The following is a 24,692-nucleotide window of genomic DNA, read 5'->3' as shown; positions in this document are numbered from 1 at the left end:
ATAATGACTGATTCATCATCACCTTGGTGGATGTGCCTCAGCTTCTGCCATTTCAGCCTGCCGATTTATCTGGTGTTAAGACAGGAAAACCATTGCTCGGTTAGTGGCTACAAGGGGCTAGAAACATACATCCGTTTTCCAGCATGCTGTTTCCTACAAAAGCTTTGTGATGGCCCTTAAGGACAGACGTGTGTGGGCACTGAAGCTCTCGTGTCCAGAACTTGCCACACACTAGGAGTGAGTCTGTACCGAACCATCCGTTTCAGCCCTGTGCAAGGGAGTCACGACCTTCAACAAGGAAGCCAGGTGTCCCTTCCCACATATTAATCATTGCAGAGAGGACCAGAAAGAAAACATTTGGTGACAGAAGGAGATTGGACTTTGGGGGATAAACACACAAGGCAACATACAGATGATGTATTTATTATAGAATCATACACTTGAAACCTATATAATTTTATCAGGCAATGTCACCCCAGTAAATTTAATTTAAAATTTTTTAAAGAAAAGAAAATCCCTCAAGCAAACCAAATCTGTAGAACTGGAGATTTATGAGCCAGACCAGTTAATGTGTCTGCGCTTGAGAAGAATGTGGGTGGATTTCACCTTAGAGGTTAGCCTTTGCAAACAGCCTCACCGCAGGAATTCTTAAACAGCAATCTCCCAGTGCATTTATAATTTAACCTGAAGACTTTACAGAGTAGAACATATCTGGGCAGGAAGGGAGCTAAATCTGTTGCCTGAATGCTTACTGGGAATGCAGTTTTAGTAACGAAGCAGCCCCCACCCAGCCAGCATCAGCTTCACTTCTCACAAGAAGCACCAGCTAACAATCAAGAGATTAGCTATGAATCCCATTGGTTAATTATGATTAAGTTATTGGTTGGTTGTGGAATAATAAACTGTTGGTTAATTATGGAATTAGACTATGAAATGATTCTGCTCAAAAACATGTGCCCATTTAACAAGTCAGGCTACAGAGAAAGAACATAGATTAGCAGGTCCTAGGCCTGGGGGTAGAGGGATGGTGGGCAGAATGGGTGTTGATAGGTACAAGTTTTCTTGGGGAGGGGGTTTGAAAATTTCTAAAATTAGACTGCGAGATGGTTGTTCAGCCCTGTGAATGCACTAGAGAACACTGAATTGCATACTTTGAACAGGCCGATTTTATGGTATGTGAATTATATCTCAATAAAGCTGTTCTTTACTCAAATAGCTAATAAGTTGTGGAGCCATGGAAAACATTATGCCTTTTTAAAAGACAGAAATAAAACACATCAAAGCATCACTGCATGCAGTTCCATACTTGATTAATATGAAATAGCAATCATTTGAAATTTAAGGCAGAAACTATTTGCTTTCTTTTAATCACAAGAGTATTTTAAAAGCAGACAATCTCAGCATAATTGAAATTTAAATGTAATAAATTAAGGTGGCTTAATTTATAGGAATTTAAGTGTAATAAATTAAGGCAGCTTAGTAATAGAAGCCAAAGTCCTTGACATTTAAGATGCAATGATTTTTCATGTTCCCTACAGACTTATTTAGGATAAAAGTCAGCAGCACTTACACAATAATGATAAGAAAAGTAGATTCTCACTGTCCATTCTGATGTTCCTAAAATGGTCTGTCTGTTTGGGGCAAGTTGGAAGGTTGAGGTTGGGAAGGATGTGATTTCATCCTTATGATCTAAATATTCGCTGATAAGAGAAGCTAGAAATACTCAGACGTGAGCTGTGACAATGAACTCTCATCTTGTGTAAGCAGCATTGTATCTCCTGGCATGTGTATCCGTCTTGTCTGCCTAGAAGAGAACCTTTGCACTTTCCTGCCTTGGGAAGTAGACAAGATCGGCCACATAGTTCTGATCTCCCTGTGAAAGTCCTCGTTCCAGGGCGTGGGTTTGCCCTTGGCAAACTGGTGGACATGGAGATTGGAGATTGAGGTAAACAGGAGAGGAACTGGCTGGGGGATGTAGGAATTTCTGGCTCAGTGGAAAGACAGCAAGTGCCCAGGGTGCCTTGCAACGGAGCAGTGGCCGGTTAGGGCTCCGTAACTCACCAGCAGGCCCAGTATGGGCGGTGCTGTGGGACATGAGGCCAGGCCTCACTGTTTCTCAGCCATTTTTTCATTAGTCACCACCCAACTCAAGGAGCCTTTTATGATTTTTTTTTCATAATTACTCTCTTCTCCCATGAAACTTGAAAACCACAGATACTCTCTCTGTCTATCATCTATCTATCTATATCTGTTTTTGTACTGTGGCTCTTTGGAGAGCCACAAACCATCATATCAAAGGGTCTTTTTCTCCACCACCCTCATCTCCCCACAAGAATGAATTTTGCCCCAGTGAGAACGCACAGCCCCGCTGAGGATGCGTGCGTGCCCTGGGTGGAACGAAGGGTCTAGGCAGGGCCTCTCTCTCTCTCTCTCTGCTGACACTTAAGAGAGTGGTCAGTCATACAGTGAGGGTGAATCAGGTGGCCCAGTGTCCATCCCGTACCAGGACAAGAGCCAACTTCAGCTTCCAGCACGACTAGAGAATGTCCTCCAAAACCACATTGTCCCCACACCATCTGTTCAGCCTTGCTGCCGCCCTCCAGACACTGCCACCACCTTGTCTCCCTGTGCAGTGGCTCAGCGCGCTGGCTGGCCAGCTGGCTGTGATGGGAAGCGGCCCTCTGTGTGGAGGCGCACAGCTCACGCAGCTGCAGGCCTCCCTTTCCCCAAGCTGTCTCCCAGCCCTTCCCCACCCAGGCCTCTCCCCAGAGCCTTGCTCGTCCTTCTCCCTCCGTTCCTTCACCCCAGATAGAACACGAATTTACCAGGCTTCCCCAGTCTTGCACCAACTGGAGGAACTTTTATACTGTTCACTTTACATTTCCCTCCTCGAAACCTCTGTAAGGGTCTCATGAAGTACCTCCCCTGCCCCTGCACAGGAGTGGATTTCAGAGACTCGAGCTCATACAGATGGCCACTGCTGCGACTCTGCAGCTGGGCCTCCCTTGTAATCAGAAGCCACAGGACTCTGGCTCTGCCTCTTCTGCCTCCTCCTGGCTGGGAGAGCGTTCCTGGATGCCCTCATCCTTCTATTCCGAGCTGGAACACAAGGCCAGTCACAGCATAAACCCCTTGCCCTGATACCCGCAGGAACATGCGCGAGAATCTTGACCTTCTTTGTTTCTTGGAACCCTCATCTGGTCCCTTCTGACCTAGGTCACGGGCTTTCATTTTCAAAAGCATGGTTAGCAAGTGAAAGGGCCTCCAGGTGACACCATGGTCTCTCCCACCTTTGTTGACTGCAGCTCTGCTGCAGGCACTGGGCTAGGCCTACGCACATACGTGCATTATCTAATTCAGTATTTACAATAGCCCTGCCTCACAGGTCACAGAGAGGTTGAATAACTTGCCAGAGGGGTGAAATCAGGGCTTGAACTCAGGTCTGTCTCATTCCAAACCATTTACTGCATTGTCCCAGTTGAGAAAACAGGTTCCCAGTGGGGAAAAGCATTTTTCCCAGCTATGTACAGAAGGGTTTCGCTGTCGGTGTGCAGGTAATGAATTCACCATTCTCGGGAGATGACACAGCTAACAAAGGGGAGAAGGCGGGATTTACAACCAGGTCTGTTTGTTTTCCCTCTGTGCTGCCTCCCCAGGGGTCACGACACCATGTCTCCTGCCAGTCCCTGACTGGCGCTGGAAGGACAAAAAATGACTTTTACTCTCCCAGGCCCAGCCGCATGGTCATGCCTCCCCCTCCTGCAAACAGGAACAAGGCAGAAGGCCCCTGCGCAGAACTTGGGAGCAAGAGCAGAGCAGGACTTGCCACCAAGCCGCCTGAGGCTGAGCCCCTCGGCCCTGCCACACAGGGTGGACAGCAGCGGGCACCCTGGTGGGCTGACAGTGTTCTCTCTGCCTTTCCTAAGCCCCTTGCAATAGCCTTTTTTTATGGAGAAAACATCAGCTTGGGAGTTAGCCATGTTTCATCCCGTTTGCCTTTGCCCTGGCCTCTGAAACCACAGGCCTGGCTGAGGAATTCAGGTCCACAGTGCAGGCTTTGGATAGCTTTGTGTAGGGAGAGGTTTTGAAAAGAAAGGAAAGTGGTCTATACTTGTCAGATGGAATGTGTTAAGACATCGAGGAGGAATGCAAGGGCTTTAACTGTTAGGGTCCCTCAGCAGTTTGGTGATGAATCATCCAGTGTGGGTACAGATTCCTAACAAATGAAGCCTCGTGATGACATCATTCTTGCAAGATTATCTGAGATCTGTAGCCGCTTGGCAAGTTCTTACCTTGGGGATTTCATCACATGGGTTTTTTTTCCCCCAACCACACTTACTCATCCATTTCTCTATCATCTGGAATTTGGCAAACTAGGACTTTCACAAGTCTGTCTCATTGTTATCCCTCCTACAGGGCATTCTGGACAGCATGTGCTCCTTGTCCGGGGCCAAGGAGGAGGGCAGGGGCGTCCAGGAGGGTTCCCAGCCCAGCTCACGGGGTCAGGGAAAACACAGTGCTTTTAGTAGAGTGCCAGTCAGCAAATTCGTGTTGACTTAACCAATACATGAGATGAATCTCAGAAGTTAGTCTAGGGAAGAGTTGAAGCTGGTATATCTCCATGAATGGAGACCCAGAGTTCAATACATGAGTTGGAAGAAAGATGAAACTGGGAAAGTGGGCTAGGGAGCCTCCTGTGCTGTGCTAAAGAGCTAAAATGTTATCCTAAGAAAGATGAGAAATATTCAGAGAGCTTTAGGCCTGGAGGCAAGCTGGAGAAAAGCACTTTTCAGTAGGGTCAGGCACTGTATACAGTAGTGTCAAGAGCAGATCGGAAGGGGCCCGACTGGAGGCAGGGAGACCGGTTAGGTAGTCAATGTGGACGTCGAGAAGTGATGTGAGCACGAAGGAGGACCGTGGGAGTAGGGATGGAGATGAGAGGACAGATTTGAGAAATACTTACATTTAAACTTGGCAACTGGTGGTTAATTAGGTAGATGGAAGAGAGAGATTCAGAAGATGCCCAGATTTTCAGTGTGGAGGTGCCACAAACTGGAAAGGTAAGAAACGGCCCGTGTCAGGTAGTTACAAGTTCAATGCAGGCACGTTGAGTTAGAGTGCGTGAGGCTGGCGAGCCGGACTCACAGGCAGTTATGTGACTCTGAAGACCCAGAAGAGTCTGGGCTGTGTATATGATGAGTATTCATAACAGTTTAAACTGTAACTGCAAGAGCGTTATAGGCAGTGGTTGAGACACCCAAGAAATTACGGGGAATGAGAAAAGGCGGTGGGCCAAGGAAGGGCAGAACCCAAGGGAATGCCAGTCTCCATGGTGCAGGAGGAGGAGGAGGGACCTGTGATAGAGACAAAGAAGGAAGGTGAGAGAGACACGGGGACCCAGGGGAGTCCTCACTGCTCTGTGCCTCTCTCTTTCCTAAACCTCCCACCTATAAGCCCTCTGGCTCTCCTGTTTCTCAAAAATAAGCTCTCTGATGTCCCTCACTCCCCACACAGCCCTTGCAGGTGAAAGCTGCCCCTGATCCCAAAGCTCCCAGGAATCCCTCTTCTACCCTCCTGTCCAGTGTCCTATGTCTCTGAGGCCCGTGCAGTTCAGTGGTAAAGCCTGGCTTCCTTTTCAGATCATCCTGTTCATCTAAGACTCTGCCCTCTGCCTCACCACTTTCTTCCCATTCCAGTGCTACATCCAACACCATGAGGGTGAATGTCACCAAGTCTCGCAGTTCCTAGACACCCTTACCCCCAGTGGCTCTTCACTTTCCACCCCACCTCCCCCTCCCACGATGACTGGCTAAGACCTGGCACCACTTCAGTTCTGTGGGGATGAACCTCACATCCTACTCTGGTCACCACCATCTCTCACTCCTCTTTTCTGAAACTCGTTCTCACTGTCCTTAGTCCCTTGCATTTTCTTCTGACCCAGTGACTACCTCCTGACCTCGCTTCCTTCCTCACCCATGTTGGACTCTGGCTGTTTATCTGAAGTATTCTTTCTCAAAACCTGCACTGCCTTTGCACCCCCACTCTCCCCCCACACCCGCCCGAGGCAGCTCTCGTTCACATTCTCTTCTCTACTCCTGCCCCAGCACGCAGAGGAAAATAGGACCCCACACAGAGGGACACCATTAGACTCACGGTCTTCACTACGGAGAACATAAGCCCTTCCCACAGGGAAACAGGAAAATCTGAGCCGCAGCCAAAAGCCCAGTCTCTCTCTCAAAATAGTTTCTCCACCTGCTCTGGTGCTGGATTTCCACAGATGTCCTTGGTACAACTCTTGACTGCCACTCTGTCACTTACCACCTTTATTTTCACCTTGGACAAGTTACTCAACCTCTGAATCCCAGGAATCCCCAGGATTGCTGCCAGTCTCTACAGCATTTTGTGCAAATTAAAAGAAGGTGCCCCTCTGGACCGGCACACGGCTTGGTGAGCTGAGCACAGCCTGCAGGCCCACAGGCACCCCTCACCTGGGTGCCCTTATGTAGAACCACCTGGCATAACCGTACACCCCAGCCCCACGTACGCCTGCCTCCACAGCCATTGTGCACGAGAGATGAGAACGGGCACAGCACCCACCAGAGGGCCTAACCCTGAGCAGTCTCACACCAAAGGGCTAATGGGGACCCCCAAGGCTTGGATTAGCATGTAGGTGTGCTCTGTGAGGGTGGCGCCATCAGCCATTTTACTGGCAGCGTCCCCAGCATTTCCTGCCAGCTCCACGAGGTCTATCAGTGTGCTCCTGTCTCTCAGCAGAGAGCAGAGCCCTAAGAGGATGGGATGTGAGCAGGTAGATTCAGTGAGGGGGCAGACCCCTGGTCATGGCCAAGGGCTCCAGGCAGGCAAGGCACAGTGGGAGGGAATGGAGAGCAGAGCGGCAAGGTCGGTCTGAGAGAGAGGAGAAGGGAAGTGAGTGACCAACCTTCCCGGGACAACACTGCCTCAGGTCCCAGTGGCGAGATGGGTGCTGTCCTCGGGAGCACGCCCCCTCAGGCTCTCCCCTCAGGGTCCTCTTACCAGCCTCTCGTGAGTGTCACCCCTGCCCCGCCAGCCCTGCAAAGTGCCTCAACCCCTCCGCCCACCTGCGTACCCCACCAGACGGCTCGAGTACCCCACAGCGCGTGTTCTGCTGTCTTTTCACTTCACTGATATGCCCGCTACCTCTACTGGTGCCACAGACCAGAACTTCTCAGGATCCGGGAGTGAGAAGGCCCTCGGGAGAGCTGGAGTCTCAGAATGCCACACCCATTCTATAAGAGCAGCTCTTCCTTGAGAGGAAGTCATTGTGAGAAGACAATGAATAGTAGTCACAAGGGTATTTCTATTGAAGGAAGATGAATTATGCCATCACCCCCTTTGGCACAAAAATCATTTTCAGTAAAAGGTTAAAACCATCACGTCGTATCAATGAGAACTATTCCATTATTCTGAGAATGATTGATTGGAAAGTACTTTGCTTTCAGGAAAATCACAGTGAGACAGAACTGCTTCCACTTTTAAAGCACTTTCCATTAAAAAAAATTATACCTATGTATAAAAATAGTTATAGTGAAGATGTGAATCAACAACCAAGGAATTTTTTGGCACTTGAAAGCCCTGTGGTATAAACAGACCCAACACAATGAGAATATCAAGTGTGGCTGTGGCAACCTAACCTCCATTTTCACGGACAAGTAAAGCCACATGTGGTTCAGAGAGGGTCGCCTGGCCACCTTGGAAGAGCATAGGAAGAGAGCATGATGCAGCTAAGGACCAGCAGGTCGGATCAACACAAAGCACTGAGTGTCTCAGGGGGGAGGCAGAGAGGACAGAGGTGTGTCGTAGACTGCTCTGCCTGATTTTAGGAATTGTATCTCTACCCCTTGTAGCTAAGGGTGAGAGACGACCTCTGGAATGCCAGCCACAGGAGACAAAGCTTGTCTCTGGTAGCAAACGCTGTCTCAGTTCCTCTCTCTGCCCCCAGAGCTTGGTCGGAAGTCAATGACCCCTCACAGTAGGGGGCAACCTAAGCCAGACTTGATCACCTGGGAGGCCTTCATGGAAGGACTCGGGGGCTGCAACAGAGAGCAATGGACTGTCGCCCCCCCAGCTTTGGCAAAGCCCGAGTCCCCATGTTCTCTGGGAGAAGCGCTTCCTGGCTCTAATCCCCTTAAGCCTGAATACCTGATGGGGAGAGGTGCAGCTCCTTGCCTGGCTAGAGTGTGTCCTGGGGAAAAATCTGGCACCACAAAGACTTCCTGATAAACCTGTGAAATCTGCTCTGCTGAGTGCTTTCATTCATATGATAAGGGTCCGAGAGGAAATGAGTATGTCTCTCAAAGTTTCTGCAACTCTCTTCCTGACAGACACTCACTCAGACTGAAACCCTCAGACCTCTTTGAAATGTTATCTACTGTTTGATCCTTGCCACCCTGTATTCCTGTGTATTACAACCCAATAAAAGGCTATGGAAGAGGGCACTCGGGGCCTTTTTCTCCTCAGAGAAACTGGTCGCTGCTGGCCTTTCTCCACTGAGAAACTGGCCACAGCCCACTCCTCCTCCCCAAACAGATCTCATCATCTCTCAGCCATATTTACTCACTCACGTGTGTCCGTGGCACCGGGGGGACCTCGCAAAAGAAGTCGCCCCCACAGAGGTGTGGCCTTGGCCCTCAAAGAGTTTCCAGGGTGCCCCGAGTGTATGCAGGCCTGGCATGTACTCAAAATAGGAGTGTCCTAAGTGTCCTCAGAAAAGTACAAAGGAAAGTGAGATATTCAAAGGGAAGAATATTCTTTTCAGCCTGAGGTCCTGCCTTCTCTCCTCCCTCCCTGCCTGCCTCCCACCTTTGCCACGGGGTGTAGTGTGAACAGAGCATGAGATCCGCTGGGTGTGGGTGCAAACGGCAGCTCTGCCCCTGACTACCTACCTGTGACCTTCAAGTTTCTTGGGAAGGACACTATAAAATGAAATGAAGTCAGTCTTGGGTGCGTATTAAGGTGCCCAGCTCTGCGGCCTCCTGATGCAGAGCAAACGGTAAGAGTTCACTCCGTCTTTACCCTTCCCTGTGAAGGTGCCGTACTTTTCTGACCCTCTCATCCTTAAATCTCAAAGAGCTTTTCCACTATGTGAAGTAATATGTGAAGTAATGTGAAGTAAAACCTGCCAGTTTTAAGGTAGCATGTACTGGTGTTCACGTCTTTGGGCTGATGGCACACCAGCCAGGAGCCTCCTTCTCTGTGGTTGTAGACTCAGGGGACTGACTGTTGCCCTCTTGGTGTCAGTCCTTGGTGACAGGACTGTGCGACTCCACCCCCAACCCCACCGGCTCCCTTCTGTGCAGGTGAAAAGGAGGCGTCTCGGGCAATGGAGAGTCCGGCCACCAGCGCCGTCAGTTGAGCATGTAGCTCCGCTGAGGACTAGCTGGGGGGTCATCAAGACCCCTGTGAACTCTCCACGATTTCCAGCCTCTCAGAAGTGTTTCACACTTGGGATTGCCTCAGTCAAGGCCCTTGGTGGAAGACAAAAGCCACCAGTTGTGTTGCTGGCATGGGGCGCTGGATGCCATCACAACAATGCTACCACTAGTGTCCCAGACCTCAGTCTCTCTGCAGTCACTGTCAGAGCTAGAAATGCTGCTCCCACTCCCCTTAACTTCCAGGTGGGTGTCACTGCCTGGTCTGTACCTGCAGCAGACATTGCCCTGACAATGTGGGCGTTCCCAAACACAGGGAAGAGCTTCCGTCAGCACGGTTCCCTCCAACCCACAGTACATTCCGCAGACTGAAGAAAGGAAGGGAAATCGTCTACAGGCTGCAGCTGGCCGATTCGAAAATTCACAAAGGGACTGATATTGATTTTGAAAACTTTTGTAAACTTTCTTTTACCAAACACTTCTTTTAATGAAATTTTTAATTTTTTAAAAGTAAAAGTTATAGGAAAGTTACAGTACTCCAATATTCTCTTCACATAGTTTCACCAATTAGCATTTTGCCACATTTGTTTAAGTGCTGTCTCTCAAAATACATAAATATACTTTTTTATGATGAGCCACTTGAGAGTAGGTTGCAGGCATCTTGACTCTGTGCTAATACTTCGGGATTGACCTCCTTAGAACAAGGACGTAGAACCACAACATAATTCAATTCAGAGACCTTGACACTGAACTGATCTCACGTGCACAGCTCAGTAATGTCCTTTACGATTGTTTTGGTCCAGTGGCCAGTCCAAGACTATGTGTTGCCTTTTATTCTTACGTTGCTCCTTTAATGAAAACAACATAAGATGAGAAACAGGTCCTCATCCTTTTTGTCTTTCTTAATATTGAGATTTCTTGAAAAGCACAAGCTCGTTGTTTTTGTGGACGTTTTCTCAATTTAAGTCAGTCTGATGCTTTCTCAAGACCCAAGCTCAGTTATGCATATTGGGCGGGAATACTGTCCAAGTAACCTTACATCCTTGTCCAGGCCACGCCCCCCCACATAGGGAGCACGTGGTGTCAGCTTCTCTCATTATTGACATGCTGATCACTTGGTCAAGGTGGTGCCCCCGGGCTTCTCCACTGTAGAGTTACTCTTTTTCACTTGTAATTAATAGGTAACCTGTGGGGAAACACTTCTAAACTTGCAAACATTCTGCCTTCAGCACACCTTCATTCAGTAGCCCTAATGCATCCATTGATGATCTTGCCTGAATTAGTTATTACTATGATAGTTGCAAAATGCTGATTTTCAAGCTTCTGAATTTACTGGTTGACATTCTCCTTTAAGGATGAGTTTTCCCTTCTCCATTATTTTTTTCATTGATTTATTTAATATCAGTATAGACTCGTGGCTTCTTAACAAATCTTAATGGGATCTTAACAACTTACCTATTTTTGGAATCCATCTCTTAGATACATCACTGCTCCATTTTGTGGACGGGTCAACCTAATTACACTTCTTTCAGGAAGTGCACTTAAGCATTTAATCACGCCCTCCGATCCACAAAGGCAAACAGACAATAGAAAACATCTTTTCATGGGGACTGTCGGGGTGAACACAAAGGTCATTGAAGTGTTTGGAGTAGCTGTGGCAAAATGGGGTGCCATGGGAAAACATGAAAGGAACAGGGCCTTTGAAAGAAAGGAAGGAAAGGGGTCTTGCAGACCAGCGAGAGGTGGTTAAGAAGACTGGCACAATCACTGGCTTTGAGACTGCACACAAAAGCGGGGGGAGGAGACTTGGCAGAACAAGGTGGGGCGGGGAAGGGCAGGGAGAGAACCAGTGATAGAATGAGCATGCCCAGCGGGTGGGGCGGGTGTGCAGAAGGGCAAGGCAGGGCACGGGAGTAAGGTGGCAACATGTGTCCATTGTCCCGTTAACTGACTTTGAGTGGGAAGACTGAGGAGCAGGGAATGATAGACTCACAAAATACCTCAGGGAGATGTTAATAGTTTCATTTTGTTTATAAGAAAACTAAGTCACAAGGAATTTACATCAATATTTCCCAGTGTCACAAAGCTACTAAGTGGCAAAGCCAAGATTTAAATACGAATCTGATTTCAGAGCCCACACTGCCACAAGGAAGAGAGCATTTTTAACAGCAAAAAGGTAGAACTAGGGCTCTCCACATAAGGACAGGTAGGCTACAATATGCCAATCACAGCACTTAAATAAGCTGGGCCCACACTATGCCTATTATCAGCTGTGCACTAGGCCCAGGGCACTTAAGGAATACTGCCACAGTTTTCAAATTCCTGCCCCTGCATGACTCAGTGTACCCACCCCCACCTTAAAAAAAAAACAGCTTTACAGATACATATTTTTCAGACACCATTTTACATGTATGATTCAATGAGTTTTGACAAATGTATACAATCATTTGAGCACCGCCACAATCACAATACAGAACTTCCTGTCACCCCAGAAATGTCTCTATGCAGCCCTTTTGCAATGGATAGTCTCCAGCCCCTGGCCTGCTTTCTGTCACAACACTTTTGCCTTTTCTAGGATTTCATATAAGTGACATAATACAATATTATATATAATCTTTAGTGTCTGGCTTCTTTCACTTAGTATATGCACTTAAAATTCATCCATATTGTTGTATTAGCAGTTCAATCCTTTATATTGCCAAGTACTACTCCATTATGTGGATGTACTGCAGTTTGTTTACCCATTCATCAGTTCAAGGACATTTGGACTGTCTCAGATTGGGGGTGATTATGAATAATGCTGCCATAAACATTCACATCAGGTGGATATATATTTTCATTTCTCTTGGATAAATACCTGAGTATGATAAGTGTGTTACATGTTTTTAAGAAACTGCCAAACTGTTTTCCAAAGTGTGTTTCATTTTATATTCCAACAAAGTTTGGGTTCCAGTTGTTCCACTTCTACTCCAAATCGGTATTTTCAGTCCTTCCTATTTCTAATGACTAGGTAGTATTATCTCATTACTTTGAATTTGCATTTCCCTAGTGTCTAATATTGTTGAGCATCTTTTTATATGCTTATTTGCCATCTGTATGTCTTTCTTGTTGAAGTAATTTTTACGTTTTTATTGGATTACACTATTAAGTTATAAGAATCCTTTATCAGGATATGTTTTGCAAATATTTTCTCTCAGTCTGTAGCTTGACCTTTGATAGTCTTTTGAAGGATAAAAGTTTTTAATTTTGATAAAGTCCAATTTATTCATTTTTTTAAATGTTTTGTGCTTTTGTTGTCCTAAGAAATCTACAAGGTTAAAAAGATTTTCCTGTATATTTTCTTCAACATGCTTTGTTATTTTAACTCTTACATTTAAGTCTGTGGTCCATTCAGATTTAATTTTGTGTATGGTGTGAGATAAAGTTCATGTTTTTGCATATAAATATCCATTTGTCCCAACACCATTTGTTGAAAGGCTCTCCTCTCCTCCAGCGAGTTACCTTGTTAAAAAGTAAGTTGACCATATGTCTGTGGATCTATTTCTAGACTGTCTTTTCTGTTCAAGTGACTTACAAACATCTGAAGAGCTCTCACCACTTTCTGCATTATTTTTAATACACAAATGGCTAATTCTAGGGCTAGCACAGAGAACATTACAAGACAAGATGAGCCTGGAACATCTTATAATGTCAGTTAATAAGAAAGCACTAAAAAAAAATGGGGATATGTCAGGGAACACAGAGCTAACTGAAAGGACTCCCAATGGCCAAAGCTGTAACAATTGAGCAACGAAATAAATAATGTTGTATAGGATTATAACACAAAGAATATCCATGAGTTCATACTGGTATAAATACACAGTTGAGTAAATAGATGAGGGGGGAAGACAGAAATGTCCCATAGAGATTTCCTAATAATTTATGCAGACTCTGCACCCTCAGGCAGGTAGAGCGTGACTCCCTACCCCTCAGGTGTGGACCACACTTAGTGACTTGCTTCCAAGGAAGGCAGTGTGCGAAGAGGGATGAAAGTAACTTTACAGTGGAGAAACATGGCAAAGACTACCTTAGCCAAGTGATTGAGAATAACATCAGTGATAAGTCATGCCGATAGGACGCATCCTTTGATGTGACATGATAAGAATAACATTTCATCTCTGAGGCCTTCTTCCCCAAAACCATAACCACAGTCTAACTATGAGAAATGCAGGCAAATCCCAGTTAAGGTGCATTCTACAAAATACCTGACCAGTTTTCAAAACTATCAAGGTCATAAGAAAACAAAAGGATTATCTAAGAAACTATCACGGTCTACAGGAATCCAAGGAGACATGACGATTAAGTGTAATATGCAATGCTGGCTAAGGTCTTAGAGCAGAAGAAGGACATCGGCAAAACTAGCGAAATCCAAGTGAAGTGTGGAGTTTATAGTTCATAATACTTCACGAGTATTTCTTGGTCCTGTCACTTTACCATAGTAATGTGTTTATGGAACTGGGTGTGGGGCATACGGAAACTCCTGTCATAGCCTTGTAACTTTCCTGTAAATCTAAAACTGTACTAATTTTTAAAACACAAGTTTGGGGGAAAGATGACTACATGCTTATCTCCACCACTGTACTTTTAATTGCAGGGTGCTGGTGACAGTTTTGTGGGAGCTTTGGCCTTCTACCTGGCTTACTACCCCAATCTGTCCATGGAAGAAATGCTCAAGAGAGCCAACTTCATCGCGGCAGTCAGCGTCCAGGCTGCAGGAACACAGTCATCTTACCCATACAGAAAAGACCTGCCACTTCACCTGTTTTGATTGCTGTGGATTCTGACATAAATATACCCAGAAATAAATATACCCGTACTTGGAGGTGGACACTCTTAACTAGCAGCTTACTATAAAAGGTCTTCTCCCTTCTTTGCAAACATATGTTCATTTACTAAGTCGTCCTCCAGTTTACATTTTTTAAATCTTACAATGATTAATTTCTTTGCTTTTCATGCAAGAGCTAGCCAGAAGTAAGGGTCCCATAACCTGGACCTGGACCACCACTCAAGAACCCACAAACTCTTATTGCCCACAGGTCATGAGTACTGTATGTACACCATACGGCAGAGGTTGTGGACAAGTGTCTGGAGTCAGAGTGGAGAGTGTTGCACAAGGGGATGGCAATATGAGTTGGACTGCTCAAGCAGTTCCTGAGAGGGGCAGCTGGTACTCAGGTTTGGTTTTAGTGCTTTCAAAGCCTCTGGTTTTGCAAGAGAAGCCAGAAGTTTTAGATGTTTATTGAACTCTGTTTCAGAGTTTAAGTGTCGGCAACTCATCTTTTAAAAATGTAAAAACCACCTGGGGGCCACATTCAGCCTATGTGCTGAATAGACAAGTCATTGGTTAAGCCAGACTATTTTTTAAAGGCAATTCATGAATGTCACAGATGCTTTACATTGTACATAGCTAATAGGATCTGGTGAAAGATTTTTCTTGTAACCCAACGCCATTATGTAGTTTCTATCTAAATGTAACCAAGATCTCACCTATTATTGCTTTGAACCAGAGCTTTAACAGAAGATGCCATAAAACAGCTGACTGACTATAATGCCACAGGCCTCTAAGGCGCAACTGTCTATATCGAATTCCACTTCCACAGAGCTGTTCTTGAGCCTCCTCCAAAGACACAGACAGGGCCATGGGGAGGGGACACCTGTTGTTTTGAAACAGTATTGGTTTCTGAATGCTGGTGGTCATGCTGGACACTCTCCTCCCACACATGCTTTAAATGGGGTAGGACGTGGGCCAGCAGAGCTCAAGAAATAAGCTGATCCTTCTTACCTTCAGCCAGAAATTTGACAAGACAAAAACTGGGCAATTTTGAAAATCTGTGGGAAACAATAGCTTGAGGGAGAAAGTCTGTATCAAGGTAGAGTAGGAGTCCTTACCAAACATTTGGGATTATCAGTGGAATTTTCAGGCTGACTAGCTGTGCAGTAATATCAAGACCCAGGGCCCTTACTGTAGCTTTATGGAAAAACACTGTAGTGCCTTTTACTAAAGAAAAAAATCTAGGAAAGAAAGGAGTCAAAGGTTGTCCTAGGAAACCCTAGATACTGCTTTTGTGAACTGAGTTTGACAATGTGGACCAATGGCATTTTCCCTAATTATACAAACACAAATCACAGAAGTTCTCACAGCTTCTTTGGTGTTAGAGGGCTGAGGCTGGCTCCCTTCTTATCACTCCTGCTCACCTTTGCCATCTGTTATTACATGGGAGTTTTTCCAAGAACATTCTGGAATGTGGCTCTGTCTCTTCTGTGAAGTACAAGGAGGAATAGCCTGGAAACTCTTGCACAAGTCCCATTGTGAAAATTTTCTTTCATTATGTGAAACAATGGTTATTTTTCAGTAATGTAGGTGTGTTTTTAATTTCAAATGGTAGGGGAAACATCACTAAGAGACAATAGCACAGGCTATTTTAATATATTTTTATTAAGGGCTATAAAAATACCCAGAAAGATAAATAAATGTGATACAGTGATGTATGTCCTAATATGAAGAACTCTCTTTCACTTCATTGTTCTCCCTCACAATGGCCTTCAAATCACAGGAGGCAGTGGCTCCGTGTCATTTCCTCTTCTTTCATTACACGCTGCAGAAGTTCTGAATCAGGATCCCACCCTCCGTCTTCTCATTTATAAATCAAATTCATTTTCAATCCATTGTTTAGAGGGAGCGTATTTTTTTCTGTTCCACAAAGAGGACTTTTGTTTTCACTATAGAAGGAGAAAAAGGGTTATGGCAGAAAACTAAGAATTATCATCACCATTCTCTAACAAAAATACATATTCAACCATGAGCCCTCTCCCTTCTCTTATTTTACTTTGACAGGAGGACGGAGTTGACTTGCAAACTCAGTTCCTCAATCCCAGAGGCCAAAGACAACTAGAGAAAATGGTAAGGAAAAAAGTGGCACCCTTGGTACCCTACAAGATCACATTTCAACCACTGTGAAATATCCAAATTAAAAAATAAAATTATGGGCAAAAAATAGAAAACACTTGATTTAACTTCACCCAGTTAACATCCACTCTTGTAGGAGGTAAGCAAGGACAGACTGGAGCTGGACTCCAGGAAAAGAGCAGTAAGAATTGAGCAGACCACGGAAGAAAAGGCAGCCTGAGAGAGTAAAATACACATTAAGTCTTGTGCTTTCCACAGATGGTTTCAAATACCCAAAAAAGAAGAATTTTCTAGTTTGGTAAGAGGATTAACATAATAACCACAATTACATCATTATAAATAGAAGAGATTCAGTTCTCCGAAACAAAACCCAAACAAGAGTGCTAACTGCCTGGATGAAAGATTGGAGACTAGATGCTAGGCAGTAAGATTTTCCCAGTTCCTATCTAATGCCCTATGGTACCCTGTTAACTTCGTATTTCTCTCTCTCTCATTCACACTCACCTTCTTTGCCAAAAACAGTGCACCTAGGAAGACCCAGGAACTCAAACAGTGACATAACAACTCACTTGTCCCTACCATACAAAGATATTTGAGCTTTGTTTTTTTTTTCCCTTCTTCTATAATCAACATGGACACTCTGTATAGGAGGTTCCCAAACTGTCTATAATTAAGAATTAGCTAGAAGGCCTATTGAAATAAACTCCTGCTTCTTGCCTCTACCCCTGTGGCAATTCTGGTTCAGCAGATCCAGAGGAGGACTGAAAGTCTCTGTATTTTTAAAACCCTCATGATTCTAATAGGCATTTGGATTGGAGAACCATTAACTAGACAATAGAATTTTATAATATTAATTTTAAAATGAAATACACATATTATATTTTATTATAATAAAAATAAAATGTACATAGGGGTATTTTAATATACTTTATCTAATATTAAATATAAGTAGGACTGATATTCCTTCAAAGGCCAAAGAGGACTACAAAGCATTATAAAATTATAGTAAAAAACAAAATAGTTTCCTATCAGACAATATTATTCATTGTAAAAAGTATTTCCCAATGTTTTTCTACACAGAGCTAAAAAGACAGATAAAAGAAGGAACCTGTCTTACTCATAATCAGTCAGGAGACTGTGTGACTGTGAACAGGAGGAACTGATGAGGAAAGGTAAAGCGAGGCTTTATTTATGAAAATTTTCAACCCACTGCATTCATTCCCTTAATTCAAAGAATAAATACTTAAGTCCACAGAGTCAGGCAGTGTGGAGTTCCCAGGAGTGCAGGGAGGGTCCTTGAGCCTCTGGTGCAGAGCAATGGCAGTAAGAGGTGGGAAAGACAGCAGGGCATCAAGGCCTTAAAAGCTACACGAACCACAGAAGGTCCTGATTCAGAAAAAAGAAAAACCAGGAAGATTCATTCAGCTCCAAGAAACAAACTGGAGTCAGAAAGGCTGGGTTCAGACCTCAGCCCCACCACTTCTCTGCTGTGAGAAACTCCTCAAAATCCCTTCCCTCCAGGTTCTTTCCCTATGGAGGGAAAACTCCCACTGCCTCCCCGGACGCTGCCAGGTACACAGTGAACACTCACTACACCCCAGCCGAGCTGAAATGACACCCTGCTATCCACACTCAAAAACATAAATCAATTTTGTCAAAGCATTTGCTGCTTAGTACATAAAAGAATGAATCTGTTGAGTTCTTTTCCCTACATCTAACCTAAATCTATTCTGCTTCAATTAAAGTCTGTATTGTCCTGTTTAGTCATCCACGGCATTAAAACTGACAAGTTTTCCTGTTCTTTATGATAAACCTTCATATATTTAACAAAGTCTAATAAGCTTATGCCTCAGCCTTTAATCCTGCTCAGAAATTCCCATCTAGTTCTAGATGAGGAAAATGAGCATGGAAGGACAGGGGCTGATTCCAGACATACAGCACACTCTGAAATGCTGGAGGAAGTGAGAATTTGTCTGTCTCCTTACCTGACTGCCTTCATAAAGCAGACTAACAAAACACTTCCCTTAAACTAACCATTTATTTACTGCAGTAAAATATGCTGGGAGAATTGCCAAAGTATTTGGTACCCTGAGCAATGGGCAGGCCCCAAGGCACATATCAGCACGCAAGCCTGCAGGGTATTCACTGAGTATTTAATAGATGGGCAGAAAGCCAAGCAGTCTGAGGTCCCAGAACATTCTCTTCTGGAAAGACAAAGTGTGCTGTCAGGGCTCAGACCACTCCTTATCACAAAGGTTCTCATCGGCCTTAAAATTTATATATGGATCCTTCTCCCACTTTCCACTTATGGTCAGAACATTTATGATTGTACCCTTCCCCACTCTCAAAACTTGCAATCAATCCAACAAATAGTAAGTTCTTAATCAGAGTCCCCTTGATATCCATGGGAGCCAGGGGACAGTGGCTCTAGGAACCTCCCCCCAAACCCAGATACCAAAACACATGGATGCTCAAGTCCCTCACATAAATGGGACAGTGTTTGCATATACCTGCACACATCTGAATTACTTTAAATCATCTCTAGATTACTTATAATACCTAGTATATGTAAATGCCATGCAAATAGTTGTTACATTGTGTTGTTGAGGGAATGAAAGGGAAAGTCAGTTATGTAAAAGTTCATCATTTTGAGTTTTCACCAACTGATACAAAATGAGAGGGAGAAAACCACCACACCAATCCAAAATCATATGGCTGTGGTCTGACTGTTTTGTGTCCCAACCACCCCAAATTCACATGTTGAAATCCTAACCCTAAAGAGGATGGTATTTTAGGAGGTGGGGGTTTGGGGAGGTGCTTTGGTCATGACGGTGGCCCCTTCATGAGTGGGACTAATGGTCTTATAAAAGAAACCCCACTGGCATGCTTGCCCTTCCACCTTGTGAGGACACAGCAAGAAGAAACAGGCTATGAACCAAGAGGGCCCCACCAGAAAGTGACCATGGTTAGCATCTTGATCTTGGACTTCCCAGGCCCCAGAACTCTGAGAGACAAATTTCTGTGGTTTATAAACCACCCAGTATGAAGTACTTTGTTACAGAAGCCCAAATGGACTAAGATACATAGCTTATCATTCCAGTAATTTTCCACCATATTGAATATTTTCCACCTGAATTTCAGATGTCATCCTGAAATTCAGACTCCTGATCATCAGGTACAAACCTAGAATCCCCTTTTTATTACAAAAAAGAATGACCAGAAAATTTAACACCACAAAAACTGCAAGGAATTTTATTTGTTAAAGAATAGAACTCACATGATTTTAAGGTGACAACTGCTTCTCAGGGCCCGTTTTAAATGCCTCCTCATATTGGTACAGCCCTTATTTTTTGAAGGAGCTTTATTCTTATTTTTGTTAGACAAATGATGAATGCAACACAATTAACAGTGGTTTTAAGATCTTCTTAACAAACTCCAAAGGCAGCTAAGAATGTGGCTCACACTAACGCCTGAGCAGAGGTCCTGCGGCCGTAAGCAGGTTTCAGCCTCCTGCGAAATTTCTGTGACAGGTCCCTACATAAAGTGGCTCAGGGCCTGGCTCTGGAGTCAGTCCTCAGTTCAGATCTTTGTTTTGTCACATGTTTTGGCCGTGTGTCCTCCATTAAGGTCCCTGGCAGCAGAGTCCTCATCTATAAAACGGGATTCAGACTGCCCGGAGAGGGCAGGTGCTTGTGTGATGGTGGGTTCACAGCATCTGAAGGCATGAAGACTTGTGCAGACAAGCAAAGAATACAGAGCCTCCCATTCTGTCCGGGTGTTCACAAGTACTGTTTGTCTCCTTCCTTTCAGAGATCACTGTCTTTGTTGTCTATATTGTCCTTTTTTTAGTTGTTATTTCAGGTGGGAAGGTAAATTTGTTCCCGATAACAAAATCTTGACCAGAAGCGAGACTAAGTCTTGCTCTTAATGAAAAAGTTGATTATGAGGTTAAGTATCTGTCTTTCATTACATAATGGAGTCATTTTGGAAAATAAGATTCTGGTACCAGTTCTAATTCTGATCACCAAATGGACGTCTTGCAATTGAACTCAATTCCGACACTATCTACCTAGAGATGGTAACTCAGGAAAGGCCGGGCGGGAGGGGAGCAGAGTTTCTAGAGCCTCTCGGAGTGTGCCCCGCTCCTGGAACCCCACATGCTCACCAACCCAAGCTCCAGTACAGCCCTTATTAAGAAGCCATCATAAAGGTGCTATTTAAAAGCAAGGGCAGAAAGATGAAATGTATGGCCCCAAGTTTTCAAATAAGTAGTCTGTTGGCTAGTTTATTTTGCATCAATTCCTTCATGAAATCCAAAAAGGAGATGGGCTGCCACCAATGGAAACCGGGTGCTGACTCTTGTCAGTGAGCAGGCAATCTGGCCTTGGGAATGCCTGTCCCTTTGGAACAAATACTTCTATATATTGAGACCACTTCAAGTTACCACTTACTGTGGTATTTCAGCAGATGTATAAAACAGAAAATGAAATTTCCTACCCTCCTGCACTAATATATAAAAACCCTACTTCTTGAACTCAAATCTGGACCCAATTACTTACCTCTGACAGACAGATGATCCCAGGAGAACATCGCCTCTCCTTCTCAAGACACTCAGCGTATTCTGTTTCCAGAACAATACCACCTATTCTCTTTACACGGCGGTTTCTCACCTCGGACCTCTGGTTAACTACCCTTCTACAAGAGAGACTATCCCTGATGCATCCTTTCTAAAGTTGAGCTCCACCTCCTCCCAACTTTATCCCCTACCTCAGCATCCTGCTCGTTTCTCCCATACCACTTAGCATAATTTACATTTTTCCTTTCTCTCCCTTCCAAATCAGACTGTAAGTGCCAAGAGTGCAGGGGCTGAGCCTGTCTTGCATCCTAGTATTTCCCAGTAACAGAGATAGTAACCGGTACCATAGTAAACATTCAGTACATGCTTGCTGAATGCATGCTAATATCTAAAGGGCAAAAAAACTGCCAAATGTTCAGCATCAGTCTGGAGAAAGCAACAGGCTTTGAACGCATTTGAATTTATTGTGAAGTAACTTCTCTGAATCTTACCAAATGGATCATAATGCAGTAGAGTCAGTTTCTCCCCTAGTCGGCTTCTCTTAGCGTTGAAGGAGTAACCTGTCCCAGCTTGGCTTACCATTCTCACCAGAATGTTCCTAAGATTTAAAAGTAAGGTGTTAGAAGCTGAATAGATTAAAATCAGTCATAAAGGATGGCACATTTTGAGAGCCCTATACAGTAGTATTAGTTGTGGGATATCACTTGGCCCTAAGAAGGTTCAGTTCTAAGACCGACTACATTTTCTGTAAGCCACAATTTCAATGGTTTTCATTCCCATAGTTTGTTCCATTACACAGAGTGCCTTGGCAATGACCAAACCAAAGCAACAAGAACAATCAATCCACATTGTAGGAATAGACTCAGACACCCGCCTCTCAGAAGGAACAGAGGACAAGAAGAAAACAAAACACAAATGTACTGGTGGCCATAGGGGGATAGTCAGGGAATCATGAAGATGGCTGTGTCAGAAGAGCCCTGTCTATCAGGGATGAGCAGTAAGAGTAAAATCAGGAAGAGACAAAATTAAGGGATTCAAACTTTTATATTTCTACAATGTGAAACCTTGTTCCTCTTCATGTATTTCATTTTTAAGTTACAGTGCTTAAGAGTATAAAGTTCATGTTCTGCCTCACTGGACTTTTTAATACCTGCTACTGTTTGTTACTTTTTCCTGTGTCTCACCTCCCCACGTAGTCCATGCTGCTTTATTTCCCATCTAATGCCAAAAAGCATACAAAGCATCTAAGACATATTATGCATCTTTGTATCCCTTTCCTTGTTAAGCAGCATATAGTATTTGTTGATTAAGAGACAATAATTAGCCATTCATTCAAAAAGATTTAACAAAAATTTATTAAGCCTTGGCCAGGTGGCTCAGTTAGTTGTCTTGTTCCACACACTAAGGAAGGTTGCAGGTTCAACCCCAGGTCAGCTGCATATAAGGAGGCAACTGATTGATGTTTCTCTCTCTCTCTCTCTCTCTCACACATCTCCCTCCCCCCTCTCTTCCTCTCTCTCTAAAATCAATGGAAATGTCCTTGGGTGAGGATTAAAAATAAAAATCTACCAAGTGCTTTCTCTGTGGAAAGCACGATGGGAAATAAAAAACTACATTAAGGCTTCGGAAACTAATAATATACTACGCAAAGTGAGAAGGTCTATAAGGCAAAACATGTATGACAAATGTCACAGGAAGAATACAAAGAACATGAGAGGCAGGGAGTAGCTCTAAAGAAACCAAAGGCATGAGAGATTCCTACAGAACCCAGAGGTAGGAAATTATAACATGAATAACTGGATTATGGGAAAAGCTACATGAATCAATAAAAGCTATGGGTAGGGGGTGGAGGGGGCACTAATATATATATTTTTTCATTAAACTGAACCCAAAAAAATAAAATTAAAAAAAAAACCCTAGTCTTAAGGATTTATGTTTGTGATGTTTCCTGGGTTGTAAGCAAAGGCTCCTTTAGAATTTTCCTGTTTTTAACACACACACACTCACAAAATCTTCAGTTACTGTCCATAAAAATTTTAAGGTAACAGTTTGGTATTTATAGTCTTTCTGGTACATCACAAATTCTTTAATTTTTGCTATTCTGAAATGCTTATATCATGAGTGCAAAGAATTCCAAAACTCACTGAAACAGGCTGTGTGGTTTAATCAAATCACAGCGTGTTCTGCTAGATTCCTGCAGTGGGCTCCCAACAGCCACTGGTCCTCCAGCTGAGGCAACAGAAATATGATGGCAGTCTAAAGAGAGCATGGGGACCCTGGCAGCTTCTTTAGAAACACGACAGCAAGAGCTCCTTTAAGTAACGTATTTGAATATTCACTTAAGAAACTCAGTTGAACATGAGGAAAAAGTATATTTTGAAGAAGTTCATCAGGCCAAAATAATTCATCAAGTAAGCAGTGATTAAACAGACTTTTAGAAAATCGAGGCCAAATGCTTAGTTTAATATAAGGATGTATTGGCAGCAGCTGGACTAAGGAACATAACAAAGTTTTTAAAAAAGAAAAACTTTTACTTACTTTGACTTGCTCTTGGCAACTTTTTGTAGCAAGGAGAAGGTGAAAGAGAAAACAAAAACACCAAATTACTATCTTATGCAAAGTTCATATAAATGCCATTAATAACTAAAAATATTTACGTAATCAAGTATGCCATGGGCTGTCACTCTAGGAACTACTGCCTAGCTACCAGGGATCTTGTCAGGACTTTACAGAAGGACGATAAAAAGATCCAATAAGACCAACATAATTCTGGGTGTAATGCTTTGCACAATCTCTTTTCAGTCAGACTGCCTTTGAAATCTTTCTGGAGTAATACCTGCTCTGTTTGTTCTTTCTAAGATGCAAATGTTTGCACTGGAACAAGCCCCTTGTTTGACAAGTTAACCAGGTGAAGGAGGGAAACCAAATCTAACCGGGAAGCCAGGCCGGTGCACCGAAGGCCCTTCTTTCGCTGCCCAGCTTTGGGACCCAGGGTGAGTGCCCCCCTCCCCCGGAAGCCGCGTCCTTATCCTTCGAGTGCCGAAGGGGTGGACAGGACGTTCTGGGGTCTCTCCCAGTCCGGACGCTCAGTGATTCTGCGGACACATCCCTACCGAGGGCGGAGGAAACACCCCATTCCCGCTGACCAGACCCCGCACACCAAAACCAGACCCCGTGGCCCCGAAGACCCCCGAGACCCGCTCGGCCCGCAGCGCCGCGGGGCATGCCGGGCGCTGTAGTCCTGAGGCGCGGGAAGGCCGCTGTTGCAGCTTCCCAGCCAACGCGCGCACTCCGCCCGCTTCATCCCGGGTCTGCCTGTCACCACCGCAGGCTCCCGCCGCAGACCTCGCCGCCGCCGCGTTCTGCAGCCCCACTTACAGGAAACAACAGACAGGAACATGGTGACGACACCCTAGCAGCCTCCTTCAGGTGCCCTACGGCCCTCCAAAAACTGCTTCCGGGGCACAGGCTAGTTCCGGAATAGGAGGTCAGCCACTGGTCCACAGCCACGCCCCTCGGATATAAACCTGGGTCCCCCCACCTGCCTCCGGTCTGTGTTCTTTACATGCCAGGTGTTTTGTTTTTGTGCTGGGGGATATTGGAGTCCCCCCTTCCTTTTGGTAAGAGACTTTGCTGCGCTCAGAGTTGGAGCCCCAGGCCCTGTGTCCTGCTTCTGGACCAGAGCTAGGTGCTTTCCATACTTGACTAAGTAATAGCAGCCACCTATGTGAAAGCCACAGAAAGGGTATGTGTTTCTCAC

General features: G+C 44.6%; 2 protein-coding genes across 6 annotated transcripts in view; one reads left to right on the top strand and one right to left on the bottom strand.

Moving 5' to 3' along the window:
- RBKS (ribokinase) overlaps positions 1–15,823 on the top strand; it is an 88,053-nt gene extending 72,230 nt beyond the window's left edge. For both annotated transcript variants that reach the window (XM_037146622.2, XM_037146621.2), the window contains one exon: positions 14,044–15,823. In XM_037146622.2, the coding sequence (XP_037002517.2) occupies positions 14,044–14,217 (174 nt within the window). In that variant the 3' untranslated portion in view covers positions 14,218–15,823. The remainder of the gene's footprint in view (positions 1–14,043) is intronic.
- A 44-nt stretch (positions 15,824–15,867) lies between these two features.
- Positions 15,868–24,401, bottom strand: MRPL33 (mitochondrial ribosomal protein L33). Of its 4 annotated transcripts, none has more exons than XM_037146628.2 (4): positions 24,311–24,401; positions 23,471–23,489; positions 21,424–21,530; positions 15,868–16,169 (listed from the first exon to the last, which is right to left on the bottom strand). In XM_037146628.2, exons 1-4 carry the CDS (start codon positions 24,330–24,332, stop codon positions 16,120–16,122), a joined length of 198 nt encoding a protein of 65 aa, XP_037002523.1. In that variant the 5' UTR covers positions 24,333–24,401; the 3' UTR covers positions 15,868–16,119. The 4 variants fall into 4 exon arrangements, with proteins under 4 accessions (XP_037002523.1, XP_037002522.1, XP_037002520.2 ...); XM_037146627.2 differs by having other exon boundaries at positions 24,278–24,357; XM_037146625.2 differs by lacking the exon at positions 15,868–16,169 and adding an exon at positions 17,304–17,742 and having other exon boundaries at positions 24,278–24,388.
- Positions 24,402–24,692: the final 291 nt, after the last annotated feature.

The sequence above is a fragment of the Artibeus jamaicensis genome, unplaced genomic scaffold (genome assembly GCF_021234435.1).
Source record: "Artibeus jamaicensis isolate MK-2021 breed Jamaican fruit bat unplaced genomic scaffold, CSHL_Jam_final contig_465, whole genome shotgun sequence".
Lineage (NCBI taxonomy): Eukaryota > Metazoa > Chordata > Mammalia > Chiroptera > Phyllostomidae > Artibeus > Artibeus jamaicensis.
Note: the sequence above shows the minus strand (reverse complement) of the source record. Positions and strands in the feature narration are given on the sequence as shown.

Excerpts from the sequence above, each read along its gene's own strand:
- MRPL33 (XM_037146625.2), bottom strand. The coding sequence starts at position 24,332 with ATGTTCCTGTCTGTTGTTTCCTGTAAGTGGGGCTGCAGAACGCGGCGG. Across the intron at positions 17,743-21,423 it reads ACTGCATTATGATCCATTTG|GACCTTCTGTGGTTCGTGTA; the intron begins GTAAGATTCAGA and ends TTTCTGAATCAG.